The following is a 21,030-nucleotide window of genomic DNA, read 5'->3' on the forward strand; positions in this document are numbered from 1 at the left end:
TTGGGCGCGAGTGGCGGCACAAGTATGAGCCACCTGAACATATGGACCAGCAGCTCCTTGAGTGGGTGTGATGCTCCCCACTACTGAGATCAATATTTGTCTGAACCTTTGACCCCTTCCAACTCCTCCTCGCCTCTCGAGCCACACGCAAGCAGACTCCATGAGGAGGGATGCCGCTCTTCCCGATACGGAAGGGCGTGACCTTGGGGTCTTGCAAGTACATCATATACGTAGACCATAGGTGCTGGTTCATAGGTTTCGTCCAGGGTGCTCTTCGAATGGTATCTCGAGGAACCTCCGTTTTGGCAGGCTTGAGAGTTTTACTATTGTCGTCGGCATTTGATAGCTCGTTCGCAAGATCTGCGTGCTCATTATCTGGGCTGATGCATTGACTCAAATCCTCAGAGCTGATAGAAAAGTAGCTCAGCAGGGAAGCACTCGTGTGTGTCGAATGAGCTGTTGAAGGCCGGCTGGACTCATAATCGGGACTAGATTCGAGGCTACTGAGAGTAGAATCGATAGACCAGTTTGGATATTGTTTGGTGGTCAAAGTTGGTAATAGGTCTGGAGCAGGAGTTTTTGGAGGCGAAAACATGCGCTCTGAACCACCGTGGGGTGTGAAGGGTATATCGTCCATGTTGTTGAAATGTGACATCGGGTACAGTGTCTCTGCCATCTCCTCGTCAAGTACACGAGGCTCCTCGATACTGGGAATAGGGATGTCTGCAGCGGCAACCGACGCGAGAAACTGCTCTGTGGGCGCATTGAGATTTGACGCATTCCTCCTCTTAACTCGGAATCGGGGTCGCGGTGGGGATGGTGGTTGAGTCTCGCCATTTAGAGCAGGTTCGGGCGTTCTAGGGAGGTCCTCACGGCGCGCGCTTCTCGGCCAAGGGGCCGCGAGAGATTGGAAGTGCGACATGGCGGGTCACAAGGAACGCGAATGCGCTCCAGAGTCGCGTGAACTCCGAAATGGTGGTATAAGTATTCGAGAGAGAGCAGCGATAAGCGGGGCGGTTTGAGCGCAGAACGAGTCGAGGCGAATGTTTCGGGATGCGACAGCGCTGTCTTAGATCTCGTCAAGATGTCGCACAGCAACTTAAACGATACTGAGCTCGAAGTTATCGACAAGGTTTTCGGCGATGTGCTTTCAGGCGCCGGATGAGTTGCAAAGTATAAGATCGAGCCGAAGGTTTAAGCGCGACAGGATGCGACAGACTGTTTAATTTGTGCGCGCGCCAATACTTTCCAGGGAAATAGACGAAAATACAAGAAAGCGTGTTGATTGTTCGATCGCCTGTCGTCGAGTTTGGTATGTGATAGACGGTAATAAAACAAGGAAAGTATGTCTTAGACGAGAGTCGTTGTCGTGGTTATGGTCGTCATAAAAGGCGATGGCCGTTTATTGTTGTCACCGCCGCGGGATTTGTGGAGGTCTCCCAGTCGCAAATAAACAACAGCGGGTGGCGGTCTCGATTCGACGCGCCGTCGCAGTTGAGGGTCCCGTAGACAAGCAGTGAACAAGCTGAGCTCGCGCGACCGACAGTCGGCGCAATGTACGGGAGCACGAGAGATGAAGGGAGTATTGGGCGCAAACGAGAGACTGGAATGGAGAAACGGTGAGTGGGAAGAGAAAGGAAAGTAGACCGGGACGATGTGGGTGTGGTGGGCGGGAGTGTGCGCTATGTATGAATGGGCAAGCCAAATGCTCAACGGGAGGTGAGTGGAGAGCAGGGCCAGCTGGGAATGGACGGGCGGCTCGTTAAGCACAGTACGTCTCCTCTTCCTTGTCTCTCGACCCAACCAGGGTAGAGAAAAACTTGAAGCACACTGGTCAAGGCCGTGGATGTGGGCCAACAGCGAACAGCGGGTGGCGCGAACGCTGCAGTCCAAGTAAGTAGGTACAGTACCTGGCAGAAGAGCTGTGCAATGCTTGTTGGCTAGATACTGGCTCGCTAGATGCCGGTCGGTCCCAACGGTGCTGTGCTTCTCCAACACTATGCTTCAACTGAGGACAAAGCAGAGGACAGGACTCTCGTTCCACGACAGGACGCGATATTGATGTTATATTATATGATGCGCTGCGCTGCACTTTGCAATCGTGTCTTGACCTCTACGGTTTCTGGCGATCCAGTGGTGAGTCCCTTGACGGTGGTGGTGAGGACGGCAATAAGCCCCCAACAGGCTGCGTGCTAGCGCAAAGCCCTTGTCAAGTCAACCCCGGCAGCGTCCGTGACAAGGAAGAGCTCAAGCAGCGGTCAGTGGGTGATGAGGGCACGTTGTGCCAGCTTGAGCGATAACCCTGGATGGTAGAGCAACCGTGATAGGTCTGATGAAGAGGTTGATGATCCTCAAGGTGATCGAGACCATGTGATGGAATGGAGACAAAAGGACAACCGACTGAGACCCTGCGTGCCTTGTTGCGTTGCAAGCGTACAGCACCGTACAGTATCCAGGAAGATCTCGGTATGGTTGACCTAGATTTGTGTTTATTTGTTTGATGTGAGCTTTGCTTCCCCGTTATCGTTGCAGACGTGATGATGAGTCCAGGATTGGCAGTTTTTGCATTCAAGTACCATTCGCCGGTCTTTGTTCCTCTGATCTGGTTCTGGAGCGGTCAACTCTCGGCGGCCGGCCGTGGGTGTTGACTTAGACTCGCTCGGGACCTCGCAGAAAGATGCGGCGTATGGTCAGTCTCTTGGGTTTGGGAGCGGCTGCAGAAAGGCAAATGTGAATAATGGCCGAGAATCTGTCACACATGGAGCAATCAAAAATATAATTTTTGTTATGAAAGAGTTCAAGTTTCTCGAATATGAGCGTTTGCTGGATGACATTCTGGAAACAACACTGAAGACGCGATCAAACTCATGTTTGTTTGTTATGATCTGAGAGCCTCAGATGAGACAACAGTAACCCAGGTTTTCCACGCTCCCCGTTGGCTAGCCTTGAAGTCGGGTACCACTTATTGGTGACCTAACGCACCCAGCATGTGCGTCTGCAGAGAGTGAGTTGATGATAGAATTGCTTGGTTGAGAGCAAAGGGCGAGGGGAAATGCGTCGAGAGCTAGCAAATAGCAGTATAATGTGACGATCCAACGAGAAGGCAGATTGCCTCTGTCATTTAGACAAGTCTCAGCGCCAGCATGTTTCGACCCCTGCCCAAGCATCCAGACTGAGCTGCACGTCGGCGGCAAGAATGAAAGACAGCGCAGGGAATGGACGCACAGCACAGCTATCGCCCGCACTCACATGCATGCATTTGCTCTAAATGAATGACCTTTTGGGGGTTGATGGGGTTGTTTGTTTGAATAGGTTTAAATGTGTGGATGTCGTCTGAGGGTGAGGGGTTGATAAACGAAACAGAGAAATGGGTCAATATGACGCTGCATGTAAACAACTCAAACCTTGGGAAATACCTTGGGGATCTTCCTTTCTATCGATCCTGCCTTCCATTGATGAGGAAGCATAGACTTCCTCACCTCCAACTAACCTAGCGCACTTAACACTCACTCAAGAAAGCAACTACTACGTAGAAATAGTACACCATAAAAACTTGGAACAAAGGTGGCTGGGGATTAACGCGAAAACCGAACGCGTCGACGCGTCACTCCCGACGAGCCAATGAGAAAGCACCTTGGTTTGTCAGTCACACGGACTAGATCATTGTTGTAGCTTGAGCAGACCAACTACGAATCAGAGCATTCAATTGATCTTGATGCAATTATTTCACAGCTACATGATGAGATTCTTTACCATCCTTATCCATAAAGCACAGTAAGTATCTCATTTCCATTTGGACAAGCTTGCAGCACACCTTTCGGTACTGCTCCATTCTTGTTATCACAAGAATTCTATCCAGAATCAAAGGATGTCTAGGGTGGCAGTGGCGGTGGTGCCCTACCCCTCTCAGCTAGGTGGTAGCTTCACACAGGCCGGGATTGGCTCTTAAGCGACCGTCAAATCAGAGGCCAAGGTGTGACAGAGAACGGCCTAGAAGGGAAGTGGATGGAACACTGTGTTTTTCTACGATGTGCTGATCTCATCTGAGCTGAGACTGGTAGGTAGTAGCCACTAACAAAAACACGAGTGCAGCACCACGCTAAACTCATCACAACCTGGATGATAAAGCCTGGATCATTAGGAGGGCACTATAGTCCAAGTTTACAGCTGACACTGATGTCATGTGTATCTAGAGATGGACATCCAATCAACAAGACCAACATAACAGTGACGGACAGAAAAACACACAAAAATGAAGTATGGCATGACGTACTATTGTATAGATCTAATCGAGCTGGTGAGTTCATATCTTGAGACATAAAGTTTGCAAATGCCATTGCGGGTATCACCATCTTGGCTGGTATAAGTTGAATCATACGACGGCGTGGGAGTTGATAAAGATATAGTGCAGGCAGGAGGGAGATAAAACCCTGTCTTGCTGCAGCTTTTTGTCCAGAAAGTTGACTGATTGTGACCATTGTAAAGGAGTCACTCGAGTCCTTCATAAAACAGACGTGTCCCATATTAAGATATTGGACTGCTGTTCAATTGCAGATACTCCCCATTAACGTACCTGAATCGTATGTATGCAAAAAAAAAAAAAAAAAAAAAAAAAAGAAAATGAGAGCAGTAACTCTGACGATGTGCTCAAAGGTGGACTCGAGGGTGCCATGGTTCGTATGCCAGACGGATATGTTCGAGGTTATTGAAGCGTTGCAAACAAGTTCTTCAATACGAGAATGAGGAACCTCTCGTACACCCTGAAAAGTCAGTACCAGTTGGGAAGAAGGCCATGGGCCGCCAGTTCTATTACAACTTTTCTCTTGATAAGGGTGGTAGCGTGACACCTATTTACGCAGTCTACTCATATGGGAGGGAACCTTGGTTGTGATCAAAATCACTCACGATAATGGATAAGAATACTCACCAATACCGGGCCAAGATTGCAAGAAGTCTGGGTCATGTATCTAACGCTCTTGCACCCTTGAGGTGTCTCGTAAGGTGATATTCCCTGTAAATGTTCTTTCGACAACAACCAACAGTGGAGGGATGGCGAGTCTATCCACCGGGTTGACGATTGATACTCAGGTTCATCTGGAAATGGCCATTGACTCTATTCGACGCACTATCTTCTATCCAAATGTTCGAGATTATAAGACGTATGGACCGATCTGCAGTAAGGAACTGAGTCCACCATCAAGGTCGAGGTCAGTCCAGGCATCGACACATAATAGCCCAGCCACTATTTGAAAGCTGCAATTAAATGAATATTCGAATCCTATTGTCGTGTAACGTGCACCTAGACCTCATGTCAACGTTGGCCCAGAAGGCAAAGATGTAGAGTATATGTTTTATTACATAAACATACCCGAGACGGAGCAACGAGCGAAGGGTGCAAATATAGCTGGACGATGATCGTACATTGGGTTCCAAGGGGGTTTCTCACTAATACTTCTGGCAATCGCGGCCCTCGACGATGTGGTGCATCGCTATGTAGGACAAGATGTTCTTACACAAGCCCCCGAGAATACGACAGCATGCTAAATACTTAAGAGCAACATAAAGCCCATGGCAAAGATGATGGATACCGAGAAGCGGTCCGCAGACATATGAGTCGCCACTTCAAACCCATAAGCCCATACGTAGGGGCAGCCTTCAACGCAGAAAGCAAGTCGAGGAGGCGGATTCTGACATCACCATCAGCAAGACTGATATAACTTGAGCATTTAAACTCTGCCGTTGCTTGACTGAATGGATAGCTTATAGCTGTATCAATCGAAGGTTTGTTTGGAGTAGGCACGGTGATAGGGTTTGGGCAGAAACCAGACGGCGCATTTTCCCTTAAAGAATACTTCTAAAAAGAATTAAGAAGGAAGAAAAGTTGCAAGAAACAGAACTAGTCGGGCTCTTTGCATTGGCATCTAGGCCCTTGCTGATATTGGACGGTCCAATTGCGCAACTGAGTTGATAGGATAGATATCAAATGGCGCTCATCCAGGGACGGCCAATCACTTCACATACGCATTCCTGAGTACAGGCCAAGGAGGGAGAACAGAGGGGTGACTGCTGTTTCTCATGTATTCAGTCATAATGAACTAAGGATAGAAACTCGTGAATGCTCGGGGACAATGAACTGTGACACTGATGATAAAATAAAAGAGAGCTGAGTATGCGATAAAGAAGCTTTAAGAACGCCTGGATATAGAGACCAATCTGAAGAATAGACTGATATTAAGAGCCATATATATATAAGATGTCATGGTATAAGCAATTTCTCCATAGTTTGGGTTATTGGTTATTCTATGAGTATATATATATATAAGACAGGGATGTGCTTGTTAGTATATCTGCTATTAGTTTAAGAACCGAGTAAATAATGCAAAAATAAGAGATCTTAATTTAGGCATATGATATTGTTATATTTGATATCTTCCTCAGTTATTAATTAAACTTTCACTAGAAACTCTTATATCTGTCGTAAGAAGCGTATGGATAAGATGCTTTCACGTTGTGTAATGAAATTAGCTAGGAAATTTAAAATATTATATGAGACAACGTTGGTCCCAATGCCTACCTTATGATACTCAAGCGATACAATTAGTAAATTCTTAATAAATCAAGAACGATGAAGATAACAGTATGAGAGATCAATTTGTTGTCTCCTGAGTTGCCCGGCCAAGAGCAGAGTCGCTCCGGATAATACGGCGCCGCCACGGGGCTTGGGACGGCAACCCCGCAATCATGACGCCCCACATCCCCCGCCAACCTCAAACTTGCACTGAACCAACTCTTGCTCTCTGTTTGAGTCATCTCAGCCTCACCGACACTAGCACCAACAGCAAGCGCATGCTGTATCCTTTGCGCCCAAGATTATTCATAGACTATAGAAACGTCTCTCTTTGTAAATTTCGTCTCGATTGGATTAATCCGCCGTCAAGGTTAATCATGACCTCACATGCTCCCGATATCGTCACTCTCGACAATCTGTCGCAGACTATTACACCCTGGAACCCTCAGGGGGAAAGTCAACTATATGCCATAGTTGATATGGGAAGGTATAAATAGTTCTAAATAAGTCAAACAATCCTCATATCTGACATATAACTCAGTAATGGCATTCGATTCTCCATCACATCACTAGCGCCTCCATTTACACGCCTCCTTCGTCCCATCTACTCAACTCGCGCTGCTATCTCACTATTTGATGCACTCAAGAACACACCCCAAGGTCTAGTATTTCTTCCGGAAACCATTGCTGCCGTATCCAAGACACTGGGGCGTTTTCATCAACTTGCTGCGCGTCATGGAGTGCCAGCGAGGCACATCACCATCCTCGCTACTGAGGCCATGCGCCGGGCTGACAATGCTTCTGAAATGCTCGAGGCAATTTCATCCGTGACTAATGGCCTCAAAGTGAGCATACTTGAGCCCGCTGTCGAGACCCTCTTTGGCGCTGTCATGGGCTCTCGCAGTGGTCTCGTTGGCGTTGAAGGTGGCGCTCTGTTCCTGGACCTCGGGGGCGGGAGCGTGCAGATGACGTGGGTGGACACCAGCAAGCCAAACTACGAGGTAGATGCTGCCAGAGCTGGAGTGAGTCTGCCCTTTGGAGCTGCGAGATTAATTCGCGTGCTGCAAGAGCAGCCAGCCGATGTTCAGGTTTCTGAGATATCAAAGCTTCAAATCGGCATGCAACAGGCATACGCCAACCTCTGCTCCAAGTTCCCTGCACTTAACGCTCTGAAGGCCTCTCATGACAAGGCTTCTCGCGTGAACGTCTTCATGTGTGGAGGTGGCTTTCGCGGTTATGGCAGTATGCTCATGCACCAAGATCCTGTGAGCCCGTACCCTATTCCCTATACGAACGGTTATACGGCTCCAGGCACACTCTTTTCCAAGGTTGAGCACATGCGTCGCGTCAACGAGGAACACGACAGTAGAATTTTCGGACTTTCAAAGCGTCGTCGTAAGCAATTTCCTGCAATCGCTACCGTCATTGATGCATTGCTCGCTACGGTACCCAATATCGGCAACGTGACATTCTGTGGCGGTTCGAATCGTCAAGGTGCACTTATGATGAAACTTCCGTTCGAAATCCGCGAGTGTAACCCCCTCAATATTCTTGCGGGAGTCACACCAGATGAGAAACCCGTATTTGATGCTGTGTTGAACACGTTGAGAAGTGCTCTTCCTGCAGAGGTCGACTTCTCATCCTTGCCCAACGTTTTGACTCCTGGGCTGGACTCTCTTTTTGTGCGGGATATTTGGACTCGTCAAGGCCACGATTCGGATAACAACTCCTCGTTTGTACTGCATCATGCAATTACCCGAGATGCGGAGGTCCCTGGACTCTCACACACCGGAAGGGCCCTACTGGCGCTTTCAGCCTCAGCTCGATGGGGAGGCAATCTAGGGCCCTTGGACTCACAACTCCAGCAGAGTCTATCGGCACTTCTTGAGAGCCAGCATCTTGACGCACCATTTTGGGCTTCGTATATTGGTGCTGTAGCTGGGCTTATAGCCATGGTTGTACCAATCATCCCGACGACTGCAGAGGAGGTGAAAAATGCTATCAGGTTAGTGTCATTCTTCAGAAGTATGCCAAGTCTTGTTGTCTAACGAACACAGCATAAAAACACATCTCAAGAAGGCAGAGGATAAGAAAGAGAGAATTGGATTAACGATCAGAGTCGCCTCCGCCAACATAGCGGGTGTCAGTCTAGAAGATCTCGCCGACAGAGTTGAGAAAACCGCCAAAAAGAATGGAGGAAAGAAGCCAAGGTACAAGATAACTGCCCAAGTGAGCCTATTGCCGTGACACAATTCTTCATCAACATAAACCAACCCAATACACACATGTTTTTCCTTCGATCCACATTGCTTAAGCCCATATGCAGCGAACGTCGTTGTATTCGTTATAAATCATAAAAGAACCATCATATCATGCTTTTTTGTTCGTATTTTGTCTTTTCCATATGTTTTTTTTTTTCCTGTTTTGCCTTTTCGTTCGCAAATCATTTTCTGTAATGACTGGACATGATTTGTGCAATTATTACGCAATATCACGCGAGCTTCCCTTACTCTTGGTACTACTTCGAGGGCGTCTCTTGGATGAGATCTTCTTAAGCTCATGGTTAACAACCAAGGCGCTTAGTCGCTCGTCAACCTTGTACGACGAACGCTGAATTCTCTCGTCTGGTGAAAGGTCAGTGGCACGTCCCACATAATAAGGTGTTGTGGCCTTACAGAATTCCTTTCTGGTGTCCATCATATCCTGCGAGAACTGGCGAATTTTGCTGCTATGACGAGCATGAGAAGGATAATCCTTGAGCCAGTCCATTGACATCTCCATTCTCTTGGGAGTCTTGAATTGGCAGTGATAGAATATGGCTATCAAAGGGAAGAATCCATTGTAAAGGTTCTCAAAAGCCCCAACTGCATATTATCAGCAATGGTGTTTGACCTTCGAGTCAAATTGTCTTACCGATATTCTGATCTCTCTGGGCACTTGGGTTTCGGGCGAAATATCCATCATGTGCAAGGACCAAGTCTCTGTACATGATCATGAGTTGCCACAAGCTGGCCCAGACTGCCATCTTCTCTTGAGCTTTGAGAGACTCTTGTTGCGCCAAGCAGTCTTCGAGAAGCTTGAGGATATCGTGCTCATGGGACACAAGTGCGTTCCATGCAATGCGTCTAAGCTCGGCTTGAACAGTAAAGGGGACCTGAGAGAGCTTGTTGGACGAGCTGCAGCAGGTGAAGCGCGGAGCTTTCCAGATTCTGAAGAAACAATTCATTGTGTGGACCTTGGAGACGAGGTTGTGCTACAATAACAGTTAGTTCTACTGGATACTGCAAGGATCAATAAGAGTGGGTTGCGGGTGTTACCTTTGGAAGTCCCTGGCCGTCCTCATAATATGAGAGCAAAAAGTTTTGCACCATATGCTCAAATCTAGGGCTGCGTTCTCTTCGGATCTGTGCCTCAACCCAGCGCTGGAGTTCACCATAAGTGGGAAATCTATCCCGCTCAAAAGCAGCGTTTCTTGGATTCTCATCGGTTCCATTCTGAGAATGGTATGCTTGGACGGATGCCCGAAGAAAAGGGGATTCGGCATCGCGGGTGAAGAAGATGACAATATCTCTGGGTTTGGCAGTGGGAAAACGAGGCTCATGATCAACGACACGCCTCTCTTCCGCAGGGTCGGGTGACCAGACGTCTAAATATGATATGTCTCAGTGTACATGTCTCACTTTGAGGCTGGGGGCCAGGGGGGTTGTTCGACATACCGACGATGTGACGAATCACAGGCGGAGCAACCGCAGGGGTCCTACGGGTACAGACTAGGTGTGAGTGGTCTGGGAAGGCCTTACGGCAATAGGGACAGACGCCACAGTCTTGACACTGGGTAATGGCTCAGTTCAGTGTTTGTTTCAGAGGGGCAATGGCCTTGTATAGGCATTGTATTGGATTGGTTTTCTTACGCGGGTCTTGGAGATACGGCACGGAAGACAGGCTCCACTCTTGCGGACATCGGCTGTCTGGTCTGGATCAGAGAGCTGTCTTGACCTCTTCTCCACAGAACGCTGACGCTTGACACCAGAGGTTGAGTTTGAGGAGGGTGAGTATGAGTATGTCTTGGTGTGGCTTGAGCGCGGGACGAGGACTCGTGTACCTGGATCTGATGTGGTAGCAATACCACAGAGCCGGCTTGCTAGTACCGCCTTGGGTACGTCACTTATCATCTGGCCTGAACCTCTGGAGGCTGACTCGAGGACGTCGACGACATCGTCTACGCCATCGAAGAAGACGAGCCAGAGTGAGACGAAGGAGAGGTACTACCACCTCTAACGAGTTCTGGTGGGGTCTGACCCATGGACTCGGATGTGGTAATCCCTCCATCGTCCGGGCTCAGGCCAGGGGTCATCCTTAGGTATTCGGCCTCGCTCCTGTCAAGAGAAAGATGATCAAGAAAGGAAGGGATATCAGTGATGAGCGAGGGAAGGTCCCTGTAGCTTAGGCGAGGGGAGCTAGAAGCCCCTGGGTAGTCCTGAGACCTGGTCGAGTCACAGTAGAGATCCCAGTCAAAGACAGACCTGAAGAGCTCATCATAGTCCAGGCCCGGGGAGGTGGGAACACGCGGGTTTTCTTGACCTATCTGGGACAAGTCTCTGGACGCAAAGACAGCAGCGGAAGCACCTCCTTTATCCATATTGACGACCTGCCTGCCCTGCAATGTAATGTACTGTTTCCGGTGTAAGTCACGAGGAGCTATCTTGGTGGAACCTCGATGTCTGCGCTGGGCGAATTGAAGCACGCAGCAAATACTTGTCAGAAGACGATAAGGTGAAAAGTTCCAATGTGCCTGATGCTTGCGTGCAAGATTGAGCGATTCAGAGACACGTCCTGGCACCAGAGAGTTATAATTCGGCCTTCCTCGACACTCGTGGTGGACTTGTTCACTTACACCATCCTCCTCTTCACTTCTCGGTGTAAGACAGGGGTTGTATTGGCTAGATCTCACCAATTTCCACTGTAATTGACCAATAAAACAACCTTGTCTTACCGGTTTTCGACTCGAGTTCAGTCCGAGAGAACGCTACGAGTTGCTAGTAGACTTAGATCACGGGAATAGTGTATATGACTATTGTTGGGATGGAGGAGAGGCGAAACTTTATCGATGGTAAACTAGACGGCTAGAATTATCTAGTGTTGCTGGCGCAATTGCCTGTTGATGCTATCAAACCTCCGTGATGTGCTGTTGGTGTTGATACCTGGATGACCAGACAAGACAATGATATTCAAGTCAGGGCTGCCAATTACTTCCTGGGATCAATTGCATTTGCGAAACTGTCAACTAAAGTCGCAATTGTCAGTAATGGAACTAGTTCCCTTTGTTGTCCTCCGCACGGGCGGTCTGTTAGCCTTGGTGTCGTGTAGTAGAGCAATGGAGTATATCTGTGATATATGGGTTATCAACTCAAACCGAAACACTCAATTGGTCAAACCAAAACTAGATACATATCAGAACCCATCATAAAAACCAGAGGAAACTTGCGATTGACTTCTTTTGGGCTTTTCTTCCCAGTGTCAGCACTTAGCTTGGTGGTGTTGCTAGTTCATTGACATCCCAAAGTGGGATCGTGCGGTTGTATAGACAGGGATGTCACCTCTAAGAACTCACGACTCCAAGAAAGACTCGCTGCGCGTCCATCATCAAAATATCATCATTTATAAGTTATTGAAATTCGATCTGTTCAATTTGAATGATACTAAGTCGAGTGGTTCTAGACACAGTAAATGCAAATATGTTTGCATAATACTGACAATTTCTTAGCTATCGCAACTACACAGTTTTTATATCCGACAGCGGGCTCAAATTTAAGTCAATTTAATTTTAACCACTCATTGAAAACTTAGATATCGTCTATCAAATTTAGGATTTAATTTCTCGTCCGGCCTTAATTTAAGCACATGGCGCCCCGTCCCGGCAATGCGGGGCCGACAACGGCTCCGGCCGTGGTCAAATTTAACCTCAGCGCCACCGGAGCTCCGCGTCGGTAAAATTGGAGGCGAGACCCACGCTGGTTGCCTTATCGAGCAAGACATGATGAGTTGCATGAGACACCAGTCATGTGCCCAGATTTTCTCAAAGCAATGCAGCGCGACTTTCCTACTTGCTTTTTATTTCATTGAAGACGCGACTCGAAACAAAATTGACTGCTTATCTCTCTGGTCAAGACTTTGATGAGGTCTAGGATAACTTTAGTCTAAAATTCTGTAAAATAAAATCATGAAGTGAGCCTAAAGTCATCATAAATTGCGGATATAAAATGCCTTTTTCGTATAGCTTTCCAAAACGCCAGTTGTAAGGTAAAACCCATTGATTCGCCACTCGATTCGCTCAACGATGCCTTCTGCTTCCTTCACCGTCTACTAACAGTATGGGAATGTTATGATGGGGTTTTCTGAGGCCGACACATATCCTCCGGTGCTCCCAACCTTTGCCCACTCCATGGTCCATAGTCGGGCCAGCGCAATGACGAGCTCGAGAAATAAATTTCGAGCTCTATCCTTCTGGCAATCATTATAGTTAACCAAACCTCAGATTTGGCGGCCTCATGGTCGGCCACATGGTGTTTAAGCTCCTAAAGAGGTTCTAGAGCGATCCTAAAGAGATCTAGATCTTAGGCCTTATCATTCTAAGTTGGTTATTTTCAGGCCAGCCTGAAGATATAACCACATAAAAAGGCACTTGTCCCTATAATCCTCCGAATGGGATGAGCATATACGCCACGAATTCCCGTCACGGTCAGAGATCGGAATAGATTCATTGTTAATGTGTTTGCGGGCTGGAACTCGCAGCAGCGGGCTTCTAAGGATCCCGTCATACCTGACAGGAAGATCAACGATGCGCATAATTGAAGCCGGGACGCTTACTCACACTCTCCCCCTCACCAAAGAGCAAATCGCTAAGGGCATTACTACTTAAAAGCCTGAACGACGCATCGGAGCGACAGTGTATTTCGGACTGACCATCAACTACGGAACCGGATCTATCCTCTGGACTTGGAGGGGACTTCCTCTGCGGAGGAATACCCACAGACTCTTTCAAAATCTTCGATGGGATGACAGATGTTGAGATGAGAGCGGAAGCGATTCGAAACTACGATGATCATGAGAGAGAACGCATCAATAAGTTCAATGAGGAGTACATTAGAGCCAACGCACGTCGGGCCATCGAGAAATGGTCACGAGAAGGGTCTCGCCCGCAGCCTACCATCGACATAGAAGACAGTGCGCTTCACATCGCCAAAATGCACCTTGCATCTTCGTGCGTTCGTTCGGAAGCTGAGCGAATGGTTAAAGTTGCCGAGGAAATCGAGGCCAGTCCCCCAGCGAACGGCCCAGTCTTCCCATAAGAAGCGGACAAATTTTTGAGTGAAGGAACAATCGAAGTGGGGTGTGTGGGAAGGAGGATGAGGCTGTAACTAGTGTTTATCCCCCTCCCTAGGGATTTAGCCTCATAATAAACCCATTATCAACAACTTTTTGATATGCATCAACGTGAAGCCCCTTCTGTAGAAAGCTTAGTATCAAATGACGGTCAATGGATCAAAAGCAAGGTAAGCGTGTCATTGAATCTAGTATCTTTTATCTCATTTCATTCTGAACCTTTCCCGATTTTGTTCCTAAGCCATCTCCTTTCTTTGGTCTATTAAATGGGCGTGGAAGTCGGGAAGGCTTAGGCCTTCCTGAACCTCTCGCACCAACCTATATGAACCATTGCTGCAGAGGAATGCTCGATCACCATAGATTCTGTTTGTTTTATGACAGGTTCCAAAGTAAAATATCAGCAACCCTTCGAAGAACACTGGAAGCCATCGTTTGACGTCCTGGTTTGAAGTCTAGCCGTCGAGCAGGGCAGGATTCCGCCACAACCCTACCACGCGGAAGTTGGATGCGACACTGTCCTTCCTGCAGAAGGTATAGTGCTTAGCATTTGCGGCAGTTGCAGTTGTGTTGTGGATCTCTTTCTCGTGTATTGCGATTCGTCGGAATCCTCCCTCCTTGCCGATTGTTGAACCTGTATAGACTTTTGTCGGCATTGAGTTGTCGCATGGTAACTGTTGACGTCTTCACCGGCGGTTTGCCATATATATTTAACTCTTTCGTGGCGATGTTATCAGCACCAGCTTGAACCACCACGTTTAGGTAGACGAGACGCTGGGTACAGTTTCTTGGTACATTTGGTAGATCGAAGAGGTCCCCAGGGTTCAGAATGACTCTTACTAGTACCTCTTGCGTCTTCATTGGAGTATGGTGTATTGAGTTATCTGCAAGCTTGCCAGGGTCCAAGTTGGCCAGCATTGCCCTGAATTCAACTGTCGTTTCTCGATCACTTCGACTAAGCTTTGGCTAGGAGCTAAAGTCTCCAGCGATGTCAGATTTCGCGCCCATCGCGATAGCTTATGAACCAGTGTCGTAGTTCTTGAAGGTAACCGTACTTGGTCTGCTGTTGTCGGATAGATCGATGACTTAGGGAGTATTTGACATGCTTCAAGTCGCATTGGTATGCCCCTTCAGTTGCCTCCACCCTTGCCTACAGCAAGTACACCCTATCAGGGAGCAAGAATGCTTCTGACCTCAAGGTGTAATGCCAACAATAACTGGTAATTAGGTAGGTAGCCTACCTACCTAAGCTTTGCTAATTCTACACTAAATTTACCTAAGTCTTGCCCATCACTTAGGATAGAGACCCTTAGTTTTCTTGTCTTCCTTGACCCGAACCACCTCCTTCCATTTGGCCAGAACTGCCTTCTACTTGACCTCTGGTGTACTTTGAGAATGAATGGATAGCATAAATGAACCATTCACCATTTTGTGTACCAGTTGCTATCTTCTTCTCTGATACACTGCATTATGGCCTTTCTGGTGTGTGAACATTTGCTACTCCTTGTGGTCTGCTCGAAGTTAGTGCGAGATATTACGACGAGGTCAACTGAACTCAGTTATTAGCTTGAGATGTTGGTTTTGAATGGCTTCCATAGACGGAGATTCCACAGACCCCCTTCCCTTCCCAAGGCGGGTGGTATAGAACCCCAAAGCTTTTGGTCTCTATTTCTGCGTTTAATATTCCTGGTTTCAATGGTCTTTTGACCGATATCATGGTAATACTCTAATGATATGATGCAAGTAATAGTGAGTCCTTGTTGCAGCGGGCGAGTCTGACGGATAGATATCTATACACAGTGCATAAAACTATATGTTAGTCTGCAAACTATAAATGATAATCAACAGAAGCAGATGGTAACTCTTCTAACTAATAGGGATTTCACTCATGAGCAGATTGTGTAAGGTTTATTGAATATACTGCTTGTCTAGACGGTTGCTTGCTGACTTGGATGTTATGGTAACCATTCCGGTTGCCTATGAAACGTAATATCATTCGTACGGTTTGATGTTAACAATACCTAAGCCTACGCAACCAACTGAACAAGAACACATGAGCAACAGGAACAATCACTTTATGTTTAGTTGTTTCGGTTTCAGCCCCGCTTCTCGATCCAGTATCATTCTGCGCAGCAATTGATCGTGTGATGCTGACATGGACATGGACTCTCTTTCTAAGAAACAGTCAGCTCTTGTTCCACAAATAAAATTAAAGCCACTAACGGAAATAGAAGCTTTCAGTGCGTAAGCTCATGAAGGCTTCGATGAGAGACTCGTCATCGTTGAGAAGCTTGCGTGTTGCAGCTACCCGGAAGTCGGCATAGAGCGGACTAGTTACGCGGAATAGGGCTGCGTAGATAGATACGAGATAGTGATAAAAATGCGTCCCGACTTCTAACTTGCACTCTGGAAATCCGCTGTAATCTTCAGGCACATGGCAAGGAAATTCTTGGAAGGCCATATACGTGTGGACCAGTTTCCGATACATCAGTATCAGACACCAGAGGCTAGCCCAGAGGGCGATTGAGTTATCAGGCCCAATACCTACTGTACCGAAGACAACCTTCTCGAGCTCAAGAAGAACCTCTTTCTCTATTGGTTGGGAGGCCGCTTTTGAGATCTGGCCAAACTGGGTATGCAACGCACAAGATGGCGGAGTCATACTCCCCTCCCTTTCCACGCAAAGAATGAGACCCAAGCGGATTTTGGTCAGGCAATTGAGCCTGTGTACTTTGCGGACAAACGCGCACTATGTCGTGTAAATGGGCTGAGCAAGGCGTCAAGATGAGATTTTGCTTACCATAGGCAGGGATGCTTCCGATTGACTGTACCTCAAGATGAATGAATCCACGGTTTGCTGAAAGCCTATACAGCGGGTATCCTGGTGAACAATCATTCTTTCGACCCAGTCAATCAGTTGGCTTGGTGGAAGAAGCTGCGGTAAGGCATAGCGGGCGCTTTCTTGGCGGTATGATTCGACTTGCTCGCCGACTTGGTCTGTCACGACCCAGCAACAGAACCATGGTGGTGTTGTGTTTCCATAATAATCCTGAACTTCAACCTCTAGAGCTGGATTGTCAAGGTAGTCCATGGACAAGGAGACTTTTCGATGTGGCCCAAGATGAGTTGTGCCTACGATAAGCTCCTGGTTCAGTAACCTCGCAGTATAATCGATATAGTGAAGATCTGTAACTATTAGCTGACTTAAAATAAATGCCGGCCAGATACAGGCTTACCTCCTGAGCTGAATCTCATTTTCGTCAACTTCTCACGGATACATAACTGAGTTCCAAGAATACCAGCCGCTTTTTCACATGCTTGACATGGAGCCCCTACGCCACACTAAAAGGTCAACTTCTGTATGTACGTGCCTGGGCAAACGCAGTGAGACATACAGATATTCTTCGAACTTTGCATCTGAAGCAAGCACCAGTTTTCCGGACTCGAGCAACTTCAAGCCTCCTTTTTTCATCAAAGTCCTTTCTCTTCTTCTTGATACCATCGGGCTTGGTGGGGTTAGAGGGGAAACATATGACGGAATATTCAGGGACTGAGACAGTTGAACGAATTCCTTTGCGCCTTGGCTGACTAAATGATAGATTCCTCTCATAGCCACGTTGTGTATCATCTTGTCTCTTCTTTTCGGAACATTGCTGTTTGCTAGTGGCAGCAGGGATAGGGATCTCGTTTAAAGGTGTAAGAGGGTGGGCTGATTTTGAGGGTGTTGAAGTTCCCTCACAGAGACGCTCAATGTCGAGGAACTCTTCAAGATCAATGACTCCAGGAGAGTATGGCTCAAAGCGTCCTTCTTGGAGGATTATTGGTTCCATCTTCAAGAACTTATAAGTTGGTAGTAGATCAAGATCAGCGAGACATCCTGTTCTTTGCACTTGTGATATCCTTTCATCAGTCATTAGGATAATGAGAAAGATGGGGCACCGGCCTCTACTGTCCTATCAGATCATAGCATTAACAGCTCCTCGGTGAGCTTAGATGAGCCATAATAGGAAAGTTTACGTCACGTGAAGTTACTGCATGCACTGACAGGCGAATAGCAATGCTTCCCTTTTTGACAGATGCCTTGAGTCAAGGACAAACATAAACTTTGACTGAAACGAGCTTGACTGCGGATGGCTGAAGATAAGCATCGCATTGGAATGCATATCGGGTTCTAGACCGCCCTCTTTAGCATCTTACGTATAAGCACTTGCCTTTGGGGTTTCTTAAATTAAGCCGACATTCACAACGTTGATACCACGGAGCATTGGTCAAACCCGCCTCAGTAACAAGATTCGGATATAGGCAATATGCATATTTCCTGCAACTCTATAACTGTATCTCTGTCTACACCTGAAGTGTTACAATGGTTCAGTGGGTCTAGAACACAAGTACGAGAGTTCATCCGACAGTCCGTCTCAGACAAAGTGCACAAAATGTTGGTCAGCGCAATAACAACACAGCACAGGCGCCGAGCTGAGTCTCTTCCAGTAGGGATAAAGATCCACACGGCCGTTTTTGGCGTATTCCTTGGGGCGAACAGACACCAGGCTAGGTTACAAGGGTGGCACGATTTTCCGGAATGTTCTATAAAAAGGTACCAGACGCGGAGCAGCACAGCCATGCAGACGCAGCAGAGACGAGCATGCACCCGAGAACTGGATCCCACGACGGAGCCAAGACTTTGAAGGAGCCATTAGAATCTCGACAACTTCTCACCATCCTTCGACTTTTCCTGGGCAAAATGGATTCTCTCCCTTTTCTGTCTGATGTGCAGAGCCAATCTCGGCTACCGCTAAGCCCCTCAAAAACGACCGATGGAGCACCCAAGCCAAGGGGTCTAAAGTATGACGCAGCTGGTCTGGAGATCTGATGTACCCTTATGGTGTAGTGTGCGGCAATTGGGGGTTAATTTTTCACTGTCCAGATCATCTCCATAATCAACTCCCAGCCTGATGGTCTGGATTGTGAAGCGCAACATGAGGCGTACCGCCATGCGCCTTTCTGACAGGCATTTGTGTACACATACACACATAAATTTATTACTGCGGCGTCAATTATTGAGCTCGGTCTCCGGGGTGGCACGCACTTGATGACAGGTAAGTTGTAACTCGTCGATGAAATCCCTGAGGTTTGTCTGGGTCGAGGAGCATGAGTAAGAGGCGATGATCATGGACCGTAAGCCCCCTGTTTTACGGACACTTTCCCCTAAGGCGCAATTGGTGACTCGTGTAACTAACTGCTGGCGCTGCTGGGCATCACACATGAGTCGGCCGAGAGAAATCTGGAGAACACAGAGTACGAGTCGGGTACCGAAGTCTAAAATCGCCCAAGACTTTACTGATGGGGACCTGTCTTGAGTATACGATATTTTACCCATCATGTGCTGTCGAGTCGGTCTGAAATACGAGAAGCGAAACATCGTAACCGGGTAGATTTCCCCAGTTTATTGGATTCCTGCTGCAACCTCTGCGCCAGACGGTCCATTCTGTTGAGAGCGGCCAACCACGGCTGGGCGTTGTATTTTTGTGAGTTGGTTTTTGCAGATCTTACGAGGGCGAGAACCAGCCACAGACGGGCCAAATGGGAATAAGATAATTCCGATGTGAAGGAATAGGGGGCCTAGGGGGCCAATGCAGGAGTTTGAAGCAGGGCGAGACTTACTGGAGTTTCTCAATTTCTGACTGCGATGACGAGTTTTGTTTTGACCTCCAATGGGAATGACGATGGGAGAAGCTTACACATGATGGTGGTGAAAAGAAGTGAGGACTTTTCATGATTCGACGAGGTGCCGATGCCGATAAATGTAACCGGTTTGGGCGTCGTCGACGGCAGAAGGCAGCCACAAGATCAATACCAAGACCAACCATCAGGAACATGACTGTTTCGGGATGTGGCTGATTCCCGGGAGTCCCAAAAAGTTTGCTTCATGCAGATCACAGTTTGCAGTCGAAGACAAAACAACAGCGAAAAGATTAGACTGGATATGGGGAAATTGAGCGATCGAGTTGTACGTAACTGATAATCTTAGACCAGAAACCCACCATCTCAATCTGTTAACTGGTATTCAATGTGAGGCAACCGTTCGGGGGAACGCCCAGAAGGAAACGCTGAAACTTCGAAACGGCCAAGCACTGTGAGCGACAGGGAGACCGTGGGGTTGACGGTTGGCTCTCGCTGATCCATCCTGCTTCTCCGATCCCTGGCATAATAATAGTGCTGGTACTGGCCAAGTAATGAAGCATCAAGGAGGTGTATGTAATTCCAATCTCTAAGCCAATCCAACCGTACTGTTGCATTACTGTCAACACCAATTCAGCCTGGCTGAGGATCATCATAAACAATCTGAGCATCAGATATCTAAAGTCACTCTCAGGTACTTGCAGGTACCACAACGCAGGGTCCATTTGTATCGTGTCAGTGTGTTTACTCTATGTACGTAGGCCCTTGAGGCTCAATCCCACTCTGTCTACCACAGTTGCATCTTTGGACTCGCCATAGCGGCAGCTAATTGCACCAGATGGACACCACTAACTAGGTAATAATTATGTTGCACACTGATTTTTCTCGGCCTTTTCTCAACGCCCCGGACTTCCTTGTCGTCGGCGACCCCATGCACTTTGGCGCTCGCAACAGAGAAAAGCACCTCACCTCACCCTTGAGGAGAAATCTGCGCACCGTTGGCCAAAGCACACCCTGAGCTGAGCATTGGGCAACGAAGATTCGCAATGCTTGCTCTAGAAGGCTTACTTTCGGTATTCACAGCCATGCCTCAGCTGTTGATGGTGAGGGGGGGCCTCAGGTGCGTTTTATGCTGGTGCAATAGAAGGAATCTAGGGACTCAAAGAGATTTACAGAGGTTTGTAGATCAAACATTGAAATACGAGGAACCCCAGGCACATGTTTCGAAATGGCAGGGTCGTGACTATTGTCCAATGTGGTATTTATTCATTCAACTCCCAGACAATAAGTGGCATCATCGTACTATAGACAGCTAGCTTACCAGGGAAGCGATGTTGAAGCTTCAAAATACAGGATCAATTACTTCACAACCGAGCGTCTTTCAAACAGACTAACAATATGAA

At 47.6% G+C, this 21,030-nt stretch overlaps 9 protein-coding genes across 9 annotated transcripts in view; 4 read left to right on the top strand and 5 right to left on the bottom strand.

Moving 5' to 3' along the window:
* Positions 1–1,606, bottom strand: part of FOXG_00410 (uncharacterized protein) — a 3,336-nt gene extending 1,730 nt beyond the window's left edge. The window contains exon 1 of the mRNA XM_018376735.1: positions 148–1,606. Within this exon, the coding sequence (XP_018232347.1) occupies positions 148–922 (775 nt within the window). The 5' untranslated portion in view covers positions 923–1,606. The remainder of the gene's footprint in view (positions 1–147) is intronic.
* Positions 1,607–1,846: 240 nt separating this feature from the next.
* On the top strand, positions 1,847–2,300 carry FOXG_00411 (uncharacterized protein; the record flags this gene model as incomplete). Its single annotated transcript, XM_018376736.1, has 3 exons — positions 1,847–1,893; positions 1,945–1,965; positions 2,024–2,300. The coding sequence occupies 3 exons, from the start codon at positions 1,847–1,849 to the stop codon at positions 2,298–2,300; spliced, it is 345 nt and encodes a 114-aa protein (XP_018232348.1).
* Positions 2,301–6,945: 4,645 nt separating this feature from the next.
* Positions 6,946–8,815, top strand: FOXG_00412 (uncharacterized protein; the record flags this gene model as incomplete). Its single annotated transcript, XM_018376737.1, has 3 exons — positions 6,946–7,055; positions 7,110–8,573; positions 8,626–8,815. 3 exons carry the CDS (start codon positions 6,946–6,948, stop codon positions 8,813–8,815), a joined length of 1,764 nt encoding a protein of 587 aa, XP_018232349.1.
* Positions 8,816–9,049: 234 nt separating this feature from the next.
* Positions 9,050–11,207, bottom strand: FOXG_00413 (uncharacterized protein; the record flags this gene model as incomplete). Its single annotated transcript, XM_018376738.1, has 7 exons — positions 9,050–9,192; positions 9,244–9,432; positions 9,482–9,821; positions 9,886–10,214; positions 10,285–10,399; positions 10,480–10,787; positions 10,838–11,207. 7 exons carry the CDS (start codon positions 11,205–11,207, stop codon positions 9,050–9,052), a joined length of 1,794 nt encoding a protein of 597 aa, XP_018232350.1.
* A 2,416-nt stretch (positions 11,208–13,623) lies between these two features.
* On the top strand, positions 13,624–13,917 carry FOXG_17870 (uncharacterized protein; the record flags this gene model as incomplete). Its single annotated transcript, XM_018397874.1, has 1 exon — positions 13,624–13,917. The coding sequence occupies one exon, from the start codon at positions 13,624–13,626 to the stop codon at positions 13,915–13,917; it is 294 nt and encodes a 97-aa protein (XP_018232351.1).
* A 486-nt stretch (positions 13,918–14,403) lies between these two features.
* Positions 14,404–14,617, bottom strand: FOXG_17871 (uncharacterized protein; the record flags this gene model as incomplete). Its single annotated transcript, XM_018397875.1, is given in 2 exon segments — positions 14,404–14,582; positions 14,593–14,617. 2 exon segments carry the CDS (start codon positions 14,615–14,617, stop codon positions 14,404–14,406), a joined length of 204 nt encoding a protein of 67 aa, XP_018232352.1.
* Positions 14,618–15,750: 1,133 nt separating this feature from the next.
* FOXG_00414 (uncharacterized protein) lies at positions 15,751–17,865 on the bottom strand. The gene is made up of 5 exons (XM_018376739.1): positions 17,344–17,865; positions 17,185–17,290; positions 16,749–17,134; positions 16,172–16,697; positions 15,751–16,122 (listed from the first exon to the last, which is right to left on the bottom strand). Exons 1-5 carry the CDS (start codon positions 17,860–17,862, stop codon positions 16,019–16,021), a joined length of 1,641 nt encoding a protein of 546 aa, XP_018232353.1. The 5' UTR covers positions 17,863–17,865; the 3' UTR covers positions 15,751–16,018.
* Positions 17,866–18,433: 568 nt separating this feature from the next.
* On the bottom strand, positions 18,434–19,622 carry FOXG_17872 (uncharacterized protein). Its single transcript, XM_018397876.1, has 2 exons — positions 19,035–19,622; positions 18,434–18,990 (listed from the first exon to the last, which is right to left on the bottom strand). The coding sequence occupies exons 1-2, from the start codon at positions 19,365–19,367 to the stop codon at positions 18,988–18,990; spliced, it is 336 nt and encodes a 111-aa protein (XP_018232354.1). The 5' UTR covers positions 19,368–19,622; the 3' UTR covers positions 18,434–18,987.
* On the top strand, positions 18,564–20,049 carry FOXG_17873 (uncharacterized protein). The gene has a single exon (XM_018397877.1). The coding sequence runs from the start codon at positions 18,591–18,593 to the stop codon at positions 18,816–18,818; it is 228 nt and encodes a 75-aa protein (XP_018232355.1). The 5' UTR covers positions 18,564–18,590; the 3' UTR covers positions 18,819–20,049.
* Positions 20,050–21,030: the final 981 nt, after the last annotated feature.

This window comes from Fusarium oxysporum, chromosome 1 (genome assembly GCF_000149955.1).
Source record: "Fusarium oxysporum f. sp. lycopersici 4287 chromosome 1, whole genome shotgun sequence".
Taxonomy (NCBI): Eukaryota; Fungi; Ascomycota; class Sordariomycetes; order Hypocreales; family Nectriaceae; genus Fusarium; species Fusarium oxysporum.